The sequence below is a fragment of the Lathyrus oleraceus genome, chromosome 7 (genome assembly GCF_024323335.1).
Source record: "Lathyrus oleraceus cultivar Zhongwan6 chromosome 7, CAAS_Psat_ZW6_1.0, whole genome shotgun sequence".
Lineage (NCBI taxonomy): Eukaryota > Viridiplantae > Streptophyta > Magnoliopsida > Fabales > Fabaceae > Lathyrus > Lathyrus oleraceus.
This window is the reverse complement of record NC_066585.1, coordinates 259,397,628-259,416,204: the sequence shown is the minus strand read 5'-3', so window position 1 is coordinate 259,416,204 and position 18,577 is coordinate 259,397,628. Positions and strand designations below refer to the sequence as shown.

The 18,577-nt window shown below is 40.9% G+C and overlaps 1 protein-coding gene across 1 annotated transcript; it reads right to left on the bottom strand.

Moving 5' to 3' along the window:
* Positions 1 to 16,049: 16,049 nt before the first annotated feature.
* LOC127107123 (geraniol 8-hydroxylase) lies at positions 16,050 to 18,052 on the bottom strand. The gene is made up of 2 exons (XM_051044398.1): positions 17,118 to 18,052; positions 16,050 to 16,930 (listed from the first exon to the last, which is right to left on the bottom strand). Exons 1-2 carry the CDS (start codon positions 18,009 to 18,011, stop codon positions 16,319 to 16,321), a joined length of 1,506 nt encoding a protein of 501 aa, XP_050900355.1. The 5' UTR covers positions 18,012 to 18,052; the 3' UTR covers positions 16,050 to 16,318.
* Positions 18,053 to 18,577: the final 525 nt, after the last annotated feature.

The following is an 18,577-nucleotide window of genomic DNA, read 5'->3' as shown; positions in this document are numbered from 1 at the left end:
AAACAGAATGAGTTCGCTATTACCTTCGCCTTGAGCTCGCCTAGCGAATTAATTTACCAAATTCCTGGAGCTGTTCGCCTTGAGCTCGCCTAGCGAACCAGAGCTTCGCCACTGCCTCGCCTAGCGAGCAAGGCAGAAGAAGTGTTTATACATGTGTTGCTGAGGTGTTTCATACATGTGTTGAGGAAGTGTTTTATATATGTGTTGATGATGTGTTGATACATGTATTGATGATGTATGATGATATGTCAAATGTTGTGAATGTATATATTATGCATGTATTTGTGAATGGACTGTCGTATGGCTTAGAGTGTGAGCATATGTCCATTGTGAGTTGTTGTTGATGCTGCATTGCTAGAGGATTAGTGTGCATGGCATAGCCTGTGGGGCTGTAGCTAATTCCCATTGTGAGGAATTGGTGAGTGAATCGTTGTGAATTGTTGTTGATGTTTGCATGCTAGATGATTAGCTTGCATAGTCTAGCCTTTGGGGCTGTAGCTAATTCCCATGGTGAGGAATTAGTGAGTGAGTCATTAGATCTCAATGAGTGGGACTAGTGAGCTTAGTAGCCGTATCCGGAGGGATCGGTGAGCTTGAACTATATGTTCAAGGATAGTCGGTACCGCGTGTGTAGAGTCTCATTGCATAAAAATATGTATGGCGTATAATATGAATGGATGTGTTCCAATATTATACGTGTGTTGTGTTGTTGTTAAGTATGATTTGAGATTATACTGGTATTATATATTGATGTTGAGAATGATGTTTAAGCCAATGAGCTATTACTGAATGTGTATTGCAATTAGGGTGATTGATGTGTTAATTACTTGGCATTACATGTTGTTTTATAATGCTTATTATATTGATTGAGGAACTCACCCTTACAACTATTTTTCAGGTAACGAGAAATGAGTTGAGTAGAAGCAAATGCTTGGAGTCTAGTGTAGTCTCCCTAGTGGGTCATGCTCTGATAGATGTAACATCGGGCGGGAAAACTTTGACTATTATTGTTGTTGTTGTTGAACTAAATTACATGTGATGTTACATGTTTTGCATGATTGAGTTGATCTCTATCCGCTGCGTAATTGTGCAAATACTTTATATTTAACTTTAAATAAAAGAGCATGATGGTTATATTGTTTAAATGGTGTGGAATGTTTGTGTGACACCCTTGGTGCACTATTACTCTGATTATACGTTTATTATTTTAATTAAATTTTTGGGGTATTTTAGAAGGGTGTTACAGAAGGCGTAAAGGACAGGCTACGGGAATCAAATTTGGAATCCCGAATGGCCCAGAAGAGGGGGCGGAAAATGATTCAGAGGAGGAGAATGTTGATTTCTCTAACCCTGAGGATGATGATGAGGAGTATGAAAATGAACAGTACTCTCCAAGAGATGATAAGTACAAGTTGCTGGAAGAACGCATGCTAGCCATGGAGGGTCAGAAGACACCTGGTCTGGATTTCGAAAGTTTGGGTCTGGTCTCCGATGTGACCATTCCTCGCAAATTCAAAATCCCCACTTTCAATAAGTACGATGGTGCGTCTTGTCCTCAGATGCATCTAAGGGCTTATGTGAGAAAGATCCAGCCGCATACCACTGATAAGAAACTGTGGATCCATTTCTTCCAAGAGAGTCTATCTGGCACTCAGTTGGAATGGTATTATCAGCTCGAGAGCTCTGACATCCGCACCTGGACTGATTTAGCAACGGCTTTCTACAAGCAGTACCAGTACAATTCTGAATTAGCACCTACTCGGCTACAGTTGCAGAATATGGCCATGGGATCTAAAGAAAGCTTCAAGGAGTATGCTCAGAAATGGAGAGATTTGGCCGGCAGGGTCAAACCCCCTATGACTGACCGAGAATTAGTAGACCTGTTCATGGGTACCCTGACTGGCCCATTCTACAGCCACCTACTGGGGAGTTCTTCATCAGGTTTCACTGAACTTATACTGACAGGTGAACGGGTGGAGAGCGGCATTCGAAGTGGAAAATTACAGGCAGCTACTTCTACAAGCAGTAAAAAGTCCTACCATGGGAAAAATGAATCGAATGCTGTGTATGGTCAGAAGAATCATAACAAGAAAATCGGTGACCATGCCATTGGAGCAGTGACGATCGCAGCCCCGCCAGCTCAAAACTTCCAGCAAAGACAAGACAGACCAAGAAGGCAGTTTACCAAGCTCAACATGACTTTAGCACAAGCACTGCAAAGTATGCTAAAGGTAAACCTAATCACTCTCAGAGGTCCTCCTGCAAATGTCAACACTGCTTCGCCTCGTTATAATCCCAATGCCAGGTGTGCATATCACTCCGATAGCCCCGGGCATGATACAAACGACTGTTGGCTGTTGAAGAATAAGATTCAGGACATGATCGATGCTGGGGAAATTGAGTTCGAGCCTCCGGAGACTCCTAATGTCATCAATGCACCTAGGCCTAATCATGACAAGGCTGTTAATGCTCTCGATGACGGTTCTCTCATCACTACTGTAGCGGACTTAACATCTCCTCTCCCGATCATAAAGAAGAATTTATTGCAAGCTGGTTTATTTCCAGGTTGTACTGAAGATTGCAATCTCTGCATACTTTGGCCCGAGGACTGTTTGAAATTGAAAAATGGTATTCAACGGCTGATGGACGACCGTACAATTCTCTTTGAAAGGGTTTCTAAAGCGGAAAACCCTATTGAAGAAATATCTATGATTGCAAGGTCCAAAGTTCCGGTTAAGATTACCGCTCCCAGGGTACCTGTGAAGATCATTGCTGAGCCCAAGGTAGCCCCCCTGATCATTACTGCACCTGGCCCAATACCGTACTCCTCGAGCAAGGCCATTCCGTGGAATTATGGAGGTGAGGTTTACATCCATGGCGTAAAGCAAGTTGGTGATTCTGCTAATCCTAGTGACATCGTTGGGACTAGTAAAATTACTCGAAGCGGAAGGATCTTCTCTCCAGAGATCTCACCCCCAGCTCCTGAGACTCGAGGAAAGGAACCAGTCAATCCGTCTCAGTCAGAGACACCGGTCGAAGATACTACTGAAGACGTTGCCAAACGAGAAATGGAAGAAGTGTTGAAAATCATTCGCAAGAGTGACTTTGATGTTGTAGAGCAGTTGGGGCATACCCCATCTAAGATCTCAATGTTATCATTGCTGTTATCTTCTGAATCTCATGCCAATGCGTTGATAAAATTCTTGAAGACTGCTCATGTGCCTCAGGAAACATCTGTCGATCAGTTCGAACATTATGTGGCTCACTTGGCTGTTGACAATGGCCTAGGATTTTCCGACGCTGATCTGACACCAGCGGGAAAGAACCATAATAAGGCCCTGCATATCTCCATTGAGTGTAAAGGGATCACCCTGTCTCATGTGCTGATCGATAATGGCTCTTCTTTGAATGTGTTACCGAAAGCCGTGCTCGAGAAACTTGACTGCAAGAGCGTTGAACTGAAGCCTAGTGACATTGTGGTGCGAGCTTACGATGGTGCAAAGAGTGTTGTCCACGGTGAAGTTGTTCTCCCTATCAAGATAGGACCTCAAGTTTTCAACACTACCTTTTATGTAATGAACATTCGTCCTGCCTACTCCTGCTTACTGGGACGCCCTTGGATTCATGAGGCCGGTGCTGTGGCTTCGTCTCTCCATCAAAAGCTGAGGTATCCAATAGAGGGTAAGATCGTCACCGTGTGTGGGGAAGAAGAATACATTGTCAGTAGTGTGCATACCTTCAGATACGTTGAGATGGATGGTGAATTCTTCGAGACTCCAACTCAGTCATTTGAAGTGGTTTCTCCGCCCGATCCTGTCCTTAAGCCAACTCCCTGTGTACCCAAGGTTACTCGTGCTCCTCCTGCTATGATTTCTCTGAAAGATGCTCAAGCTGCGGTTGAAGATGGTGGCTGTACTGGCTGGGGTCAACTGATCAACGTACCGTACAAGTCTGACAAAGCTGGTCTGGGATTCAACTCTGAGAAGATGGTCAAAGATCAAATCAATGTTGTAGAAGATGCTGACAGTGATTGCGACCTGGATAGTTGGATCTACCCAACAATTGGCGACGGACTCAATAATTGGAAGGCTGAAGACACTATCCCGATCTCCTTTAGTCAGGAGTAATTGTTATTGTCCATTTAGCATTGCAAATTTTAATTGAACTTCTTAAAGCATTGTGTCAATACCCGGGGCACAATAGCTAATTTGTTAAGGGTTTTGTCATTTCATAAGCATATTTTCATATTCAATAAATCTATGGACGTTTTCGCATTAAAATATTGCGCTCTTTATTTTTCCTGTCGTCTTTCAAACAAGCTATGCTTTCTTACACACACTCACGTAACCAATTGCAGATCCGTACTCACTCTGGATCCTATTGATAATAATTCCGCTACTGTTCATTATGACTTTGAAAATCCAATCTACCAAGCCGAAGATGGAAGTGAGGAAGATTGTGAAGTCCCTGGAGAGCTTGCCAGACTATTACTGCAAGAGGAAAGGACTATACAGCCGCATGAAGAGTCCCTCGAAATTGTAAATCTGGGTACTGAGGTAGACAGAAAAGAGGTCAAAATAGGAGCAGGATTGGAAAGCAATCAAAGGAAGCGTGCTGGCTGATCATTTGGCTCATCAAGCGGTGGATGATTACCAATCTATGAATTTTGAGTTCCCAGATGAGGATGTCATGTTTGTTTCTGATAATGAAAAACCTAAACCAGATGAAGGACCCGAATGGGGATCCCGATGGACTATGGTCTTTGATGGATCTTCTAATGCATTGGGCCATGGTGTTGGGGTTGTACTCATTTCTCCTGGAGGTTACCATACGCCTCTCACTGCTAGACTATGTTTTCATTGTACCAATAATATGGCTGAGTATGAAGCATGTATTTTTGGACTCAAAGCTGCTATAGATTGGCGAATCAAGTTTTTGAGTGTGTACGGAGATTCGGCCTTGGTAATCAGTCAGATCAAAGGGGAATGGGATACTAAACATCCAAATCTCATCCCTTATCGAGAGCAGGTGATGACATTAATCCCATACTTTGAAGAAATAGCATTTGAACATATTCCACGAGAGGAGAACCAGCTGGCAGACGCATTAGCTACCATGTCATCTATGTTCAGAGTCAGATGGGGCAGCGAAGCTCCCATGATTACCATTGGACGGTTAGATGAACCAGCATACTGTTATGGACTTAACACTGAGAAGGTACAGGAGAAACCTTGGTTCCACGACGTAAGAAGATATTTAGAAGCTCAGGAATACCCTGAAGGGGCATCCATCAAGGACAGAAAATTCCTGAGGAAGTTCTCCGCTAGATTCTTGCTGAGTAATGGAGTGTTATACAAACGTAATCATGACTCGACTCTGCTTCGCTGTGTGGATAAAAAGGAAGCGGAAAAGATTATGGAAGACATGCATGACGGTATTTTTGGGACTCATCCTAATGGACATACCATGGCCAAGAAGATTCTGAGATCAGGGTATTATTGGTCTACCATGGAAGCTGATTGCCACCATCACTCCAGAACCTGCCACAAGTGTCAGATCTATGCGGATAAAGTACATGTACCTCCTGCTCCATTGAACGTGTTAACAGCGCCTTGGCCCTTTGCAATGTGGGGCATCGATATGATTGGAGAGGTTAAACCTACGGCTTCTAATGGACATCGCTTCATTCTCGTCGCTATTGATTACTTCACGAAGTGGGTAGAGGCGGCCTCCTTCGCTTCTGTCACCAAGAATGTGGTGGCACGGTTCATCAAGAATAGTCTTATTTGTCGGTATGGCATCCCTGAAAGAATTATCACTGACAATGCTACTAATTTGAATAACAAGATGATTACTGAACTCTGCACGCAGTTCAAAATAAAGCATCATAATTCTTCTCCGTACCGGCCAAAGATGAATGGCGCCGTGGAGGCTGCTAATAAGAACATCAAGAAGATCATACAAAAGATGACAGTAACGTACAAAGACTGGCATGAGATGTTACCATTTGCTCTCCATGGTTATCGCACTTCAGTACGCACTTCGACAGGGGCAACTCCTTTCTCTTTAGTTTACGGAGCGGAAGCTGTTTTACCAGTGGAAGTCCAGATTCCTTCTCTAAGAATCATGAAAGAGGCGGGCTTAGACGAAAATGAATGGATTCAGACTCGACTCGATCAAATAAACTTGATTGACGAGAAGAGACTTGCGGCTGTTTGTCACGGGCAGATATACCAGAAGCGCATGACCCAAGCATTTAACAAAAGAGTCAAGAGACAGGTATATCAGGTAGGCGACTTGGTGATCAAGCGTATCATTCTACCACAAGGTGACCCCAGAGGCAAGTGGACTCCCACATACGAAGGGCCATTTGTGGTTAAGAAGATATTCTCTGGTGGAGCCATGATACTTGCTACAATGGATGGCGAAGACTTCCCGCATCCTGTGAACGCGGACATAGTTAAAAAATACTACGCATGAAAGAGACCCGCTAGGTCGACGTACCTAGGCAAAAGTAAGGGCATCCCGGCGAACCAAAAGGGTTCGGGCAAAAATTAGGGATAAATATATAAAGACGTATACCCGGCAAGTCGAAAACCTGAAAAGGCGGCTTGGGCAAAAAGGGGTATCCCGGTGGACTGAAAACCTGAAAAGGCAGTCCAGGCAAAAATTAGGGATTAAAGCGTATGACTATGTCCCGTTCTCTGCCAGCTTCAACCAAGTTCCAAGGACTGAACAAGCCAATCACTTCTATCCGACAGCAGGAGATGAGATGCTTGAAGACATAATGACAGTGGTGGAATTAGAATCGATAGGACTTTTTCTGCCTAACTTTCTCTTTTCTTGACAATTTCCTCTTACTAGGATTTCCGTCTCCTTGTACTCAAATTGCCTATTTATGGGCCCTCTTTCAAAATCAATACAATTTCATTTCCAAAAAGATGCTTTTGTTTTTACCTTTTCTGTTTTGTTTGCGTAAACGTCCATTGATTTAACTGGAATTGACTTATGCACGTGAATATGACCAATGTTTACAAAAATGCATGCCTAAAATAGCAATAGCAATTACTACACGACTTCAGGATCGAGGAGGAGGTCTAACCACGCTTTCCAAGGAGGCTGTTACTAATTCGATTCCCCGGCAACGCCAATTATTCCCCAAAAGAGGTCGGCACCGCCCTACCGAAAGGTCAACTCTTCCATCCCCGGCCAGGCCCCGTGGGACAGAACCCAAATCCCCAGCTAAGGAAGGGCCATCAATACCAATGTCTCCGACCAGCAGTCTGAGATCTATCTCCCCAGTAGTGTCCCCTGGAAGAATGTTTCAGACGCCTAATGCATTCATTACATCATTTCATAACATATACATGCATACAATGCTCGCATTCATTCCAGACGCATAATTCACTCATTACATCACTTCACAGCACATGCATGCATGCAACATTTGCATCTCATGCATCATGACATGGCATGAAGCTAACGTTATTTTCAGGTTAATTATCCTCTTGATACAACCAACACAAAGGTCCATTCAGACGGACATCTTTATCAATTTCATTCAAGATTCAACTATATCCCTCAGATACTGCCTAGCGTACGGTATATTTCGAGGTGTAGTCTAGTGTACGACTACTTTCTTCTTCAGATACACCTTTCAGATCTGCTCCATGTCAACATTCATTCTGACATCCTCCCAACGATGGCATCTATAAGCCCATCCCAAATATTCATTGCAAATACAGCATACACAAATATTATCAGATACAGCCCAACGCACGGTTCATTCTGATTCAGCCCAACATATGACTCTTTCAACTCAGATACGGTCTAACGTACGATCCATTCTGACTCTCAACAACTCCAACATGGTCTAACGTACGACCCATTTGGATACTCCTTTCTCAGGTGCTACCTTCGGACAGGTACATTCCTGAATGGTAGTCTAGTATACGGCTACTCCCTTTCTCAGGTGCTACCTTCGGACAGGTACATTCCTGAATGGTAGTCTAGTATACGGCTACTCCCTTTCTCAGGTGCTACCTTCGGACAGGTACATTCCTGAATGGTAGTCTAGTATACGGCTACTCCCTTTCTCAGGTGCTACCTTCGGACAGGTACATTCCTGAATGGTAGTCTAGTATACGGCTACTCCCTTTCTCAGGTGCTACCTTCGGACAGGTACATTCCTGAATGGTAGTCTAGTATACGGCTACTCCCTTTCTCAGGTGCTACCTTCGGACAGGTACATTCCTGAATGGTAGTCTAGTATACGGCTACTCCCTTTCTCAGGTGCTACCTTCGGACAGGTACATTCCTGAATGGTAGTCTAGTATACGGCTACTCCCTTTCTCAGGTGCTACCTTCGGACAGGTACATTCCTGAATGGTAGTCTAGTATACGGCTACTCCCTTTCTCAGGTGCTACCTTCGGACAGGTACATTCCTGAATGGTAGTCTAGTATACGGCTACTCCCTTTCTCAGGTGCTACCTTCGGACAGGTACATTCCTGAATGGTAGTCTAGTATACGGCTACTCCCTTTCTCAGGTGCTACCTTCGGACAGGTACATTCCTGAATGGTAGTCTAGTATACGGCTACTCCCTTTCTCAGGTGCTACCTTCGGACAGGTACATTCCTGAATGGTAGTCTAGTATACGGCTACTCCCTTTCTCAGGTGCTACCTTCGGACAGGTACATTCCTGAATGGTAGTCTAGTATACGGCTACTCCCTTTCTCAGGTGCTACCTTCGGACAGGTACATTCCTGAATGGTAGTCTAGTATACGGCTACTCCCTTTCTCAGGTGCTACCTTCGGACAGGTACATTCCTGAATGGTAGTCTAGTATACGGCTACTCCCTTTCTCAGGTGCTACCTTCGGACAGGTACATTCCTGAATGGTAGTCTAGTATACGGCTACTCCCTTTCTCAGGTGCTACCTTCGGACAGGTACATTCCTGAATGGTAGTCTAGTATACGGCTACTCCCTTTCTCAGGTGCTACCTTCGGACAGGTACATTCCTGAATGGTAGTCTAGTATACGGCTACTCCCTTTCTTAGGTGCTACCTTCGGACAGGTAAATTCCTGAATGGTAGTCTAGTATACGGCTACTCCCTTTCTCAGGTGCTACCTTTGGACAGGTACATTCCTGAATGGTAGTCTAGTATACGGCTACTCCCTTTCTCAGGTGCTACCTTCGGACAGGTACATTCCTGAATGGTAGTTTAGTATACGGCTACTCCCTTTCTCAGGTGCTACCTTCGGACAGGTACATTCCTGAATGGTAGTCTAGTATACGGCTACTCCCTTTCTCAGGTGCTACCTTCGGACAGGTACATTCCTGAATGGTAGTCTAGTATACGGCTACTCCCTTTCTCAGGTGCTACCTTCGGACAGGTACATTCCTGAATGGTAGTCTAGTATACGGCTACTCCCTTTCTCAGGTGCTACCTTCGGACAGGTACATCCCTGAACGGTAGTCTAGTATACGGCTACTCCCTTTTCAGCAGATTCAGCCTAACGGACGGCCCATTCTGCAACTCAGAGACGATCTAGCATACGATCCATTCTGATCTTTCATCCCCAGCAAAGTCATCCGCCTAATGAATAACTCACTCTGGTATTCAGACACGGTCTAATATACGATCCATTCTGATCCCTTATCCCCAGCAGTATATAACATACTCTGACTCCCCAACGAAGTCAACAGCATGATGGATAATTCACTATACGTTCTGATGTACGACCCGGTGTGACACCCATGTCTCCAGATATCGTCTGACGTACGACACAATCTGGAAATCTCCTCATCAAGTTTCCTGGATGGCATCCCTAAGCCCATCTCCATCAAGACTAGCTCCTAATGGACAAGCGCAAATTTTCGGGGCATTATAGTGTTCAATAATCTTTCACCTCCAGACCACGAACGGCACATACCATTCTACTCTCTCGGTGCAAGAATATTGAACAGGGGCAGCTGTCATACCCCAAAATTTGCCCATTGAAATTACAAAGCATTTTCCAAGACCCTCTGACTTGATCTGCAAGGCACTGATATCAAATGGACAAAAGCCCAGCTCACAACAGGCCTAATCCAAAGTGGCCCAAAATAGCTTGCTCGCTAGGCGAGCAATTCCTTCGCCTAGCGAATATCTCAGCATGCCACTCGCCCAGCGAAGCATCAGGTCCAGAAAAAGCCCAAACCTAGCTTGCTCGCTAGGCGAGCAATTCCTTCGCCTAGCGAAGCTTGCGAAAATTGGAAATTTTGGACCTCATTTTAAGCCCATTAGGTCACCACTACCACTACTATAAATACATGCTCCTCTGCCACGAAAAAGAACACACAGAGACGGACGAAGACGGACGGAAACACACATCCAGAGGGAGAAACACAGAAACCCTGCCGATCCAGAGAATTCAGAAGACGGAAACCCTGAAGGCCGCTCATCCGCCTCGAAGTTGCCACCGCCCAGCCCCATCCGATACCTAGAGTGATCAGTTCAACCTAGCAATTGCAAACAGGTTTGCGTATTGTCATTGTTATATGCTTCCAATTGATAACCGTTACTTACATAATGAATCATGATTAAATTTTGATATGTAACATGCAAATTGAAATATGCTTGAACATCATGAATGCTATCCATGCTGTGCCTGTAATTTAATGTCATAATTCAAGGTTTTGGAGACAGTACGATTGCCACAATTCAAAATCTGTGGCCGCTCGCTAGCACATCGCTAAGCGAGCCTGGAGCGAATATTCGCTACGTCTTCGCTAGGCGAAGCAGAGGCGAATGGACCAGTAGCTGCTCTCATATTTCGTTCTATGTTTGTCTTATTGTAATCATGCATTATCCGGCTTTGTGACTGTTGTGTTCATTCTGTAGTGCAATTTTCAATTGCACTTTAACTTGGTATTCTCACCCGTGTGTTTAATTTGTGTTAAAGCTCGCATGTTCTCAAGGAAGTGGCTGGCTAGGTACTCCGCTTTATGCATGGGAAGCCTTCATGGAGAGGGATTCTAAATTATTTCACTTTAATGTGAAGATTCATATTGATTGCCTAATTAATTTTAATGTAGTGATCCTTAATGTATTGATTTTAATGTATCGATTTAATGCGGTATCACCATAATTACCTAATGAACTGAAAACATGGACTTTCAATAAATGATATCGGACCTCTCTTTATTACCCCACGATTATGATATTACGGTCATGTCCCACGAATATGGGGATATCCTTAGCAAAGACCCTTCGGTAAAATCATCATAGTCCCTCGGATGTTGCCTTCGGAAATACGATTTCGTCCCTCGATGACCCTTCGGTGTAGCCTACGGTTAAATGATGATAGTCCCTTCGAATGCTAAGGTATCCTCACAACTGTTGCCTTCAATGACCAATCGATGACCCTACGATGACCCTTCTACATCCCAAGGATAAAACTACTTACTTCTCAATAGTAAGGACAGTTTTACCCTCATAAGGATAGGAAATGCCCGGAAAGATCTCGGACAGGTATAACCTTAATTGCTCATTCATAACCTAAAAAATACTTTTCACACCCCCACACATTTCAAACATCCTTTTTAGAAAATCACCACTTAGCATATATCCGTACTAGGATCATTGCCAAGTTATATTTTTCTAAACTATTTTCAAGATTAAACGAGATAATCACTTTGTATACATTCATGCAAGAATCATTACAAAGTTAAATTCTCATTTTCAAAACCTTTTTTATACACTTTTCAACCACCTTTTTCAAATAAAAAAAAAAAAAACATAAATGATTGAGAAATTAAGAGCCCATGGATAACCATGGATACAAAGGGTGCTAATACCTTCCCTTTGTATAAAGTACCTCCCGAACCTAAGAATTTAAAATTAAGGTCTTTCCTGTTCTTTTCCACCTTTCCTTATGGGATAAAAGAAAAGTCGGTGGCGACTCTTGCTAACCGCGACATTGCGATTACAAATCCAATAAGGTCCAGTTCACCGTATGACAGATAGGCTTTTATTTCATCGAACGCCTTATGATGTTCCAATTCCCATATGAACTTTTCTTCACCTTTTAGTTAAAGTAGTGGCGAAAATGCTTAGGTTTTTCCACTTAGGTTGGAAATAAATCTTCTTAGGAAGTTGATCTTCGCTAGCAATGACTGTAGCTACTTTTTGAGGAGGCATCGTCTCCAATACTTCCTTAGTCTTATTCTGATTTATTTTGATTTCTTTCTTGTGGACCACAAATCCAAGGAAATATCTTGCACTTAAAAAAGGCACATTTCAGATAATTCATCTTTAGGCCATATTTCCTCATCCTTTCTAAGGACTGTTGAAGGTGGTTAATGTGACCATCTTTGGATGAGGATTTGATGACAATTTCGTCTATATAAACTTGCATACAAGCCTATATAAAGTCATGAAAAATAAGATTCATTTCCCTCTGGTAATTTGCGCCAGTATTTTTTAATCCAAAGGGCATGACGACCCATTAGTAGGTCCCAAAGCGCCTGGGCACTTGAATGATGTCTTAGGCACATCATATTTATCTATGAATATCTGATTTTACCTAGAGTAACCATCTAACATTCTTAGATATTCATGGCTTGCTGCCGAGTTGACAAGCATCTCTATGACTGGCATAAGGCACTCATCTTTAGGGGTCACTTTATTCAGATCTCTAAAATCTATGCAAACCCTTAGAGTTTCATTCTTTTTAATTACTGGTACTATGTTAGCAAGTCATTCAACATACCTTTATGACCTGATGAACCTTTTCAGCAGCCTCTCAATCTGTTCTTTTATCTTCGACAATATTGCTGAAGCGAACCTTCTTGGTAACTGCTTCATATGTTTCTTTCCCGAATGAATGGGAAACTTTAATTCTACCAGTTCTCGACTAAGGCCTGGAATCTCATCGTAGTCCCATGCGCAGAAATCCTTGTAGTTCTTCAGTAGTTGCAATACCTGGTGTTTTAAGTTTGGATCTATCTTGACGCTGATGTAGGTAGGCATTTTGATCGATCCATCTCCCACATCCATCTCTTCTAGAGGATCTTGTGCTTGGATTTTTACAATCGAAATCAAGGGTTTTTTATCATAGCCCAAAGGCTCATCATCATAGATGAAATAGAGCCTCTAGTCGAGCGTGTGGTCTACCGCTCTCACCACGTTGGCTTCACTATCCAATTTGAGGTGTAACTTAGCCTCTTGGGCCATCTTTTCTTGATTGTCAGACTAGTAGGTCATGATTCAAGTCCATGTGTCCGACTCAGCTTTTCCTTTGGCTTTTTTAGCCAACTCATCTCGCATCTTGGCCTTTTGGGCCATTTTCACATGGGTTTCAGCCACATAGGTCGTAATCTTGGTCCAACCATTCGACTCAGACATAGTAGGGCTTGTCATCACTCAATCTGTTAGGGATATTTCGTCATCATTAGGGGGATCCTCTCCTCAAACTTCCCTTTCCCACATGAAACCATGGGTTGGGTGGAGTTTTACTGAAGGGAACATATTATCCTGAGGGGCGAAACCCTCATCCTTTGGCGGACATGGTATTATTCACCAGATTTTTGTCGAAGGTCTTTCTACTAACATGGTTTACTTCAGCCAGGTAGTAGCTTTGATCTGCCTCCACATTCTCCACTATGACATCTTCCCTCCATATAGATATCCTCTAGTGAAAAGAGGATGTGACTGCACCGAAACCATGTATCCACTCCCTTCCTCACAGTAGAATGTAATTAGCTTTGGAGGGTACTACCATAAACAGGGTTGGTTGAATGGTAGTTATGACAGCCAAGTCCACCTAGATTGCCTCTAGGGAATGGTCGGTCTTTCCCTATTTGTTTGAGATCACCATATTATGAGGCATGAGGTCTGTGTCAAATTTCCCTATCTTTCTCAGCAGGGAGTGGGACATCAGATTAACTATTGCGCCGCTGTCGACCAAGACATTGTTGACACCATAGTTGTCAACTTTGGCTTTGGTGGAGAGTGGTTCTAAGTGACTCTTCATCCTCAAATGAGGTTTCTTGAAGACGGTATTCTATTATTTCACGCATATTTTGTTCATTACATTATAGCACACTGACTTGTGATCAACCTGTTCCTATGCAGAAAATTCCTTTTCTGCATCTGTCACTTCAGTTACCACATCCGATTCGACTGGTAACATTGATACTATGTTTCAAAGGACTTCGGAGTCGTCCCATGACCCTGAGAAGTTGTCTTCTATCATCTCCCAGTCACCATATTTATATCCTTCTTTATCACCAAATAAAGTTGGATCTACTCCATCTTTTATTTCCCTCATAGTCGGTTCGACCTTAGGCTCGACAGAAGAAGATGAGTTCACCTTCTCTTTGGGGGGCCTTCTCTCCACCTTGACTTTTGATTCGATAGGTGAATGTGGGGGGAGAGTTCTCTCTTTGGTTGGCTTTCTAGCCATTTTATTGTTAGATCTTGGGTCCTGGTTATTTCAAGAATCCTGCATCTCTTTGGACAATTTCTTTTGGCGCTGGTATTTACGCCAATATGTCAGAGTCATTGAATTTCCCCCCTTATAATTGGGTTGCAGGTATGATTCTTGGAAGCCTGAGAATTATCCAGGTGTTTGTTGTGTTTAAATCTATCATTTCTCCCTTACTTTGGTTGGTGCCTGCCTTGCCTTAGGGGTGCATCCACTTCCCCACAAGTGCCTTCGACTGAGGGATATAGATCATGGGTGGACCACCATTGTGTCTTGGGGTCACATTTTGTGTCTTGTAAGGGATACCCCTCTTGTTAAAAGCATAGTTTGACCTTTGATGGGGCCATTTACCTCCTATAGCCAATTGAGGCTTGGTTTTTTCAAGGCTCCCAGTGTCCTTTTTGTCCAACGCGACGCTCCATCTGGGATACATCATCACTTCCGATCCCTTTAGTTTGCAACAGTTGAGGAATTCAAACTTCAGACTTTATTGAACTTATTTGAATTTTTCTAATTCCTCAACTAGACTCTTCGACTCCTATTGCATGATAAACGAATCATACTCTTCTGGTAAACCGTCAAGGATGGAATGAATCTGATCTTGCTCTGAGATAGAATCTCCAACAACAAATAAAGAATTGGAAATGACTTTCACTCGAAGCACATATTCAATAATGGATCTATTACCTTTCTTCATAGATTTTAACTAAACACAAAGTTGCATAACTCGTTCCTTCATATGAGGATTAAAGTATATGTGAATCTTGTCCCATACTTCAAAGGCATGCTTGCATGACAACACTCAAGGATACACAAATTTTGATATGGTAGAGAAAATCCAGATGAACAGAACTTGGTCTTGCATGATCCAAGATTCATATTCTTAAAAAACATTGCCTTTAATACGATTTTATTTTGACTTAAACTTCTGCTGAATTTAAGAATTGGCCACGATCTTGACCACTCTTTGAGTAAGGATGACTCCTTCAACCTACTTATTTCACATAAGATAATTGTTATCTTGCAGTTTAATTGAAAGTTTAGGATCGAAGTGATGCGATTACGGTGGATCATTGCAACTTGAGACGCTTCATTCATGGCAGCACACAAGGTGACAAGTTCAAGGAAGAAGCCGAAGTCTCAGTTCTTGGAACTTTATATGATTGTAACTTAAAGTTAGTATAACTGAATTGAAGTTAGTTAGAGAGCATAAGGGATCGAATTAGATAATAATATCATAATAAAATGTGAACTTCATTGCAATATGTTTAATGAATTAATTTTCTTACAAAGTCATGACACTCATATTTATAGAAGTTCCTGTATATCATGCTAAACTCAGGCATGGAGTGCTCATGTCACCATGCATCTCTATTATACATATATGTATGATGATAACATTTGCATTCTCTATACACACATACATGGTGCAATACACATCATGCTAAACATAAAATGTATATCTTATATAACTATTCTAAATATAGATTCGATGTAACTAGGTTGATAAGTGATATTGAATATAACCATTAATATAATGGAAAGAGAGAAGAAAGTAATAAAAAACAAAACTGCATAATAATATAATATATCTTTTCTCCATAAGTATATTTATGTAATGAGATAAATATAAACAAACAGAAAACTCATAGATGGACACAACCATAATACATATCACAATATTTTTATTAATTAAAAAATAAAAATAAAAATTTCCCTCTCCTTCGCATCACAACCATCCCATAAATCCAATGAAAAAAGAAATTAAATTTTAAATAAATTTAAAATTTACTCTCTTTTTATTGGATATTTCTCGAGTATTTCTTTATAAACAAATTCCAAGTACTAGTTGCATACTTTTTCAGGAATGATTCTTAATGGTCGAGCCTTGGCTAATGTGATTCCAAATTTATCCTCCATGTTCATATCATCAACTTTTGTGTCATCATCAAATTTCCAGTCAAAACAATTGATTAATGAACCCAGCATCAAATACAACACCTTTGTAGTTAACAACAAGCCAGGACAAATTCTTCTTCCAGCGCCAAATGGCGTAAGTTCGAAATCGTGACCTTTAAAATCAATTTCAGATTTTAAGAATCTCTCTGGTGAAAACAAACTTGCATTTTCCCAAACACTTGAATTTCTACCAATAGCCCAAACATTGACCATTATTTGTGCATCTTTTGGGATTGTGTAGCCACCAATTTCCACAGTTGCACTGGCTTTTCGAGGAATTAAAAATGGAACTGGAGGGTGTAATCTAAATGTCTCTTTTAATACAGCTTGTAAATAAGGAAGTTTAGCTATATCTGATTCTTCCACTGGTTTGCCTTTGCCAATTATCTGTTCCAACTCTTGTTTTGCTTTTGACATAATCTTTTCATTTTTGACCAATTCTGCCATGGCCCATTCTAGCGTAGATGAAATTGTATCCGTACCCGCAACAAATAAAGTCTGATAAATAAAAGCACACATAATTCAACTTTTTCGAAATCAACAATACTCCTATGTAAATAAGTTTTTGATATTTATAAATTAATAATTAAAAAAAAACATAAACTATTTTTCCTTAATTCATGTAAAAAAAGTCAAAGGTATTTATAATTTATAATAAGAGAGAAAAAGGATAATAAGAAAGTACCAGAGATAAGTGTTGGATTTTGGTTTTGTTCATATCTTGGCTGTTTTCATGAGCAATGTTGAGCAAGGTACTTAGCATGTCATTGTTTGTGTCAGAACCTTGTACTTCCCTCAGCTCCAATCTTTGATCAATTAGAAGCTGAAAGATATCAAGAATCTTCCCAGCATAGGCAGAGGTGCGAGCTTTAATACCTTGTAGATCAAACATCCTAAGAGCAGGAAAAAGATCAGCAAGGTTTGGTTTTCCAGATTCTTCCGTTATTTTCACAACAAGCTCCTTGAAATCTCCAACTGAACCAGCAGACTCAACAAAATCTAAAGAGAAAATAGTGTTTGACAACAAATTAATCGCGGTCTTAAAAGCCATTTTTCCAATATCAACAGCTTCGTTAACAAGACTACTTTGATTAATATCATTGAGAAACTCTTGAAGTTTCTGACTCCTAAGATTCTGGCTCTCATCAAGTGTCTTGTTAGAGAATAACTGATTACTGCATATTTTTCTTAAGTTTCTCCAAACAGGTGAAACGGGTAAGAATGTTATGCTATATTTGTAGTGGTCATAAGCTGTCACAGCATGTGGAATGACTCTGTTAGATAAGACATGATCATGTGTGTGGAGTATTTCTTTTGCCATGTTGGGTGAAGAGACAACTATGGTTGTTACTTGGCCTAGCTTTAGACTCATGAGTGGACCATGGATTTCAGCTAATTTGGCTAAGGATTTGTGAGGCTTTTTTCCTAATTCATGGAGGTTTCCTATGAAAGGAAGAGGAGTAGGTCCAGGTGGAAGCTTGATCATGTTTGAGTTGTTTTTAGTCCATTTAGAAAGTAGAAAATAGAGAGTGAATGCTAATAGAAAGAGGAGGATCATACAGCTTAGTAAAAACTCCATCTATGAAACAAAGAGATGTATGGTGTTGTAGCTATTCAGATCTGTTATTAGAATTATATATACAACAATGTTATTTCTACCCTCACTTTATACACCATTACTTACACCTACACCGTATACACTGTTCACCGTATAAATATGGTGAACAGTGTTATTTTAATAAAAAAATATATTTTTATAAACAGTGTTATGAACAGTATCATGAACAGTATTTTGTGAATAATATTCGTGAATAATAATTTTAAATAGGGAAACAAAGTTGGTTAATAAGATATAAAAAATTGGTTAATGATGTGATGAAACTGGTTAATTAATATTCAACTATTTAAAATAATTTTTAATATAAAATAAAATTGTTTAATAAAATATAAAAAATTGGTTAATGAAGTGATGAAACTGGTTAATAAACATTCGGATATTAAAAATACTTTTTTTATTATAAAACAAAGTTGGTTATTAAAATCTAAAATATTAGTTAATAAAAATATAAAATTGATTAATCATATTAATTTTAAAAATAATAATAATAGTTTTTATATTTTTATAAAAAATATTTATTATTATAA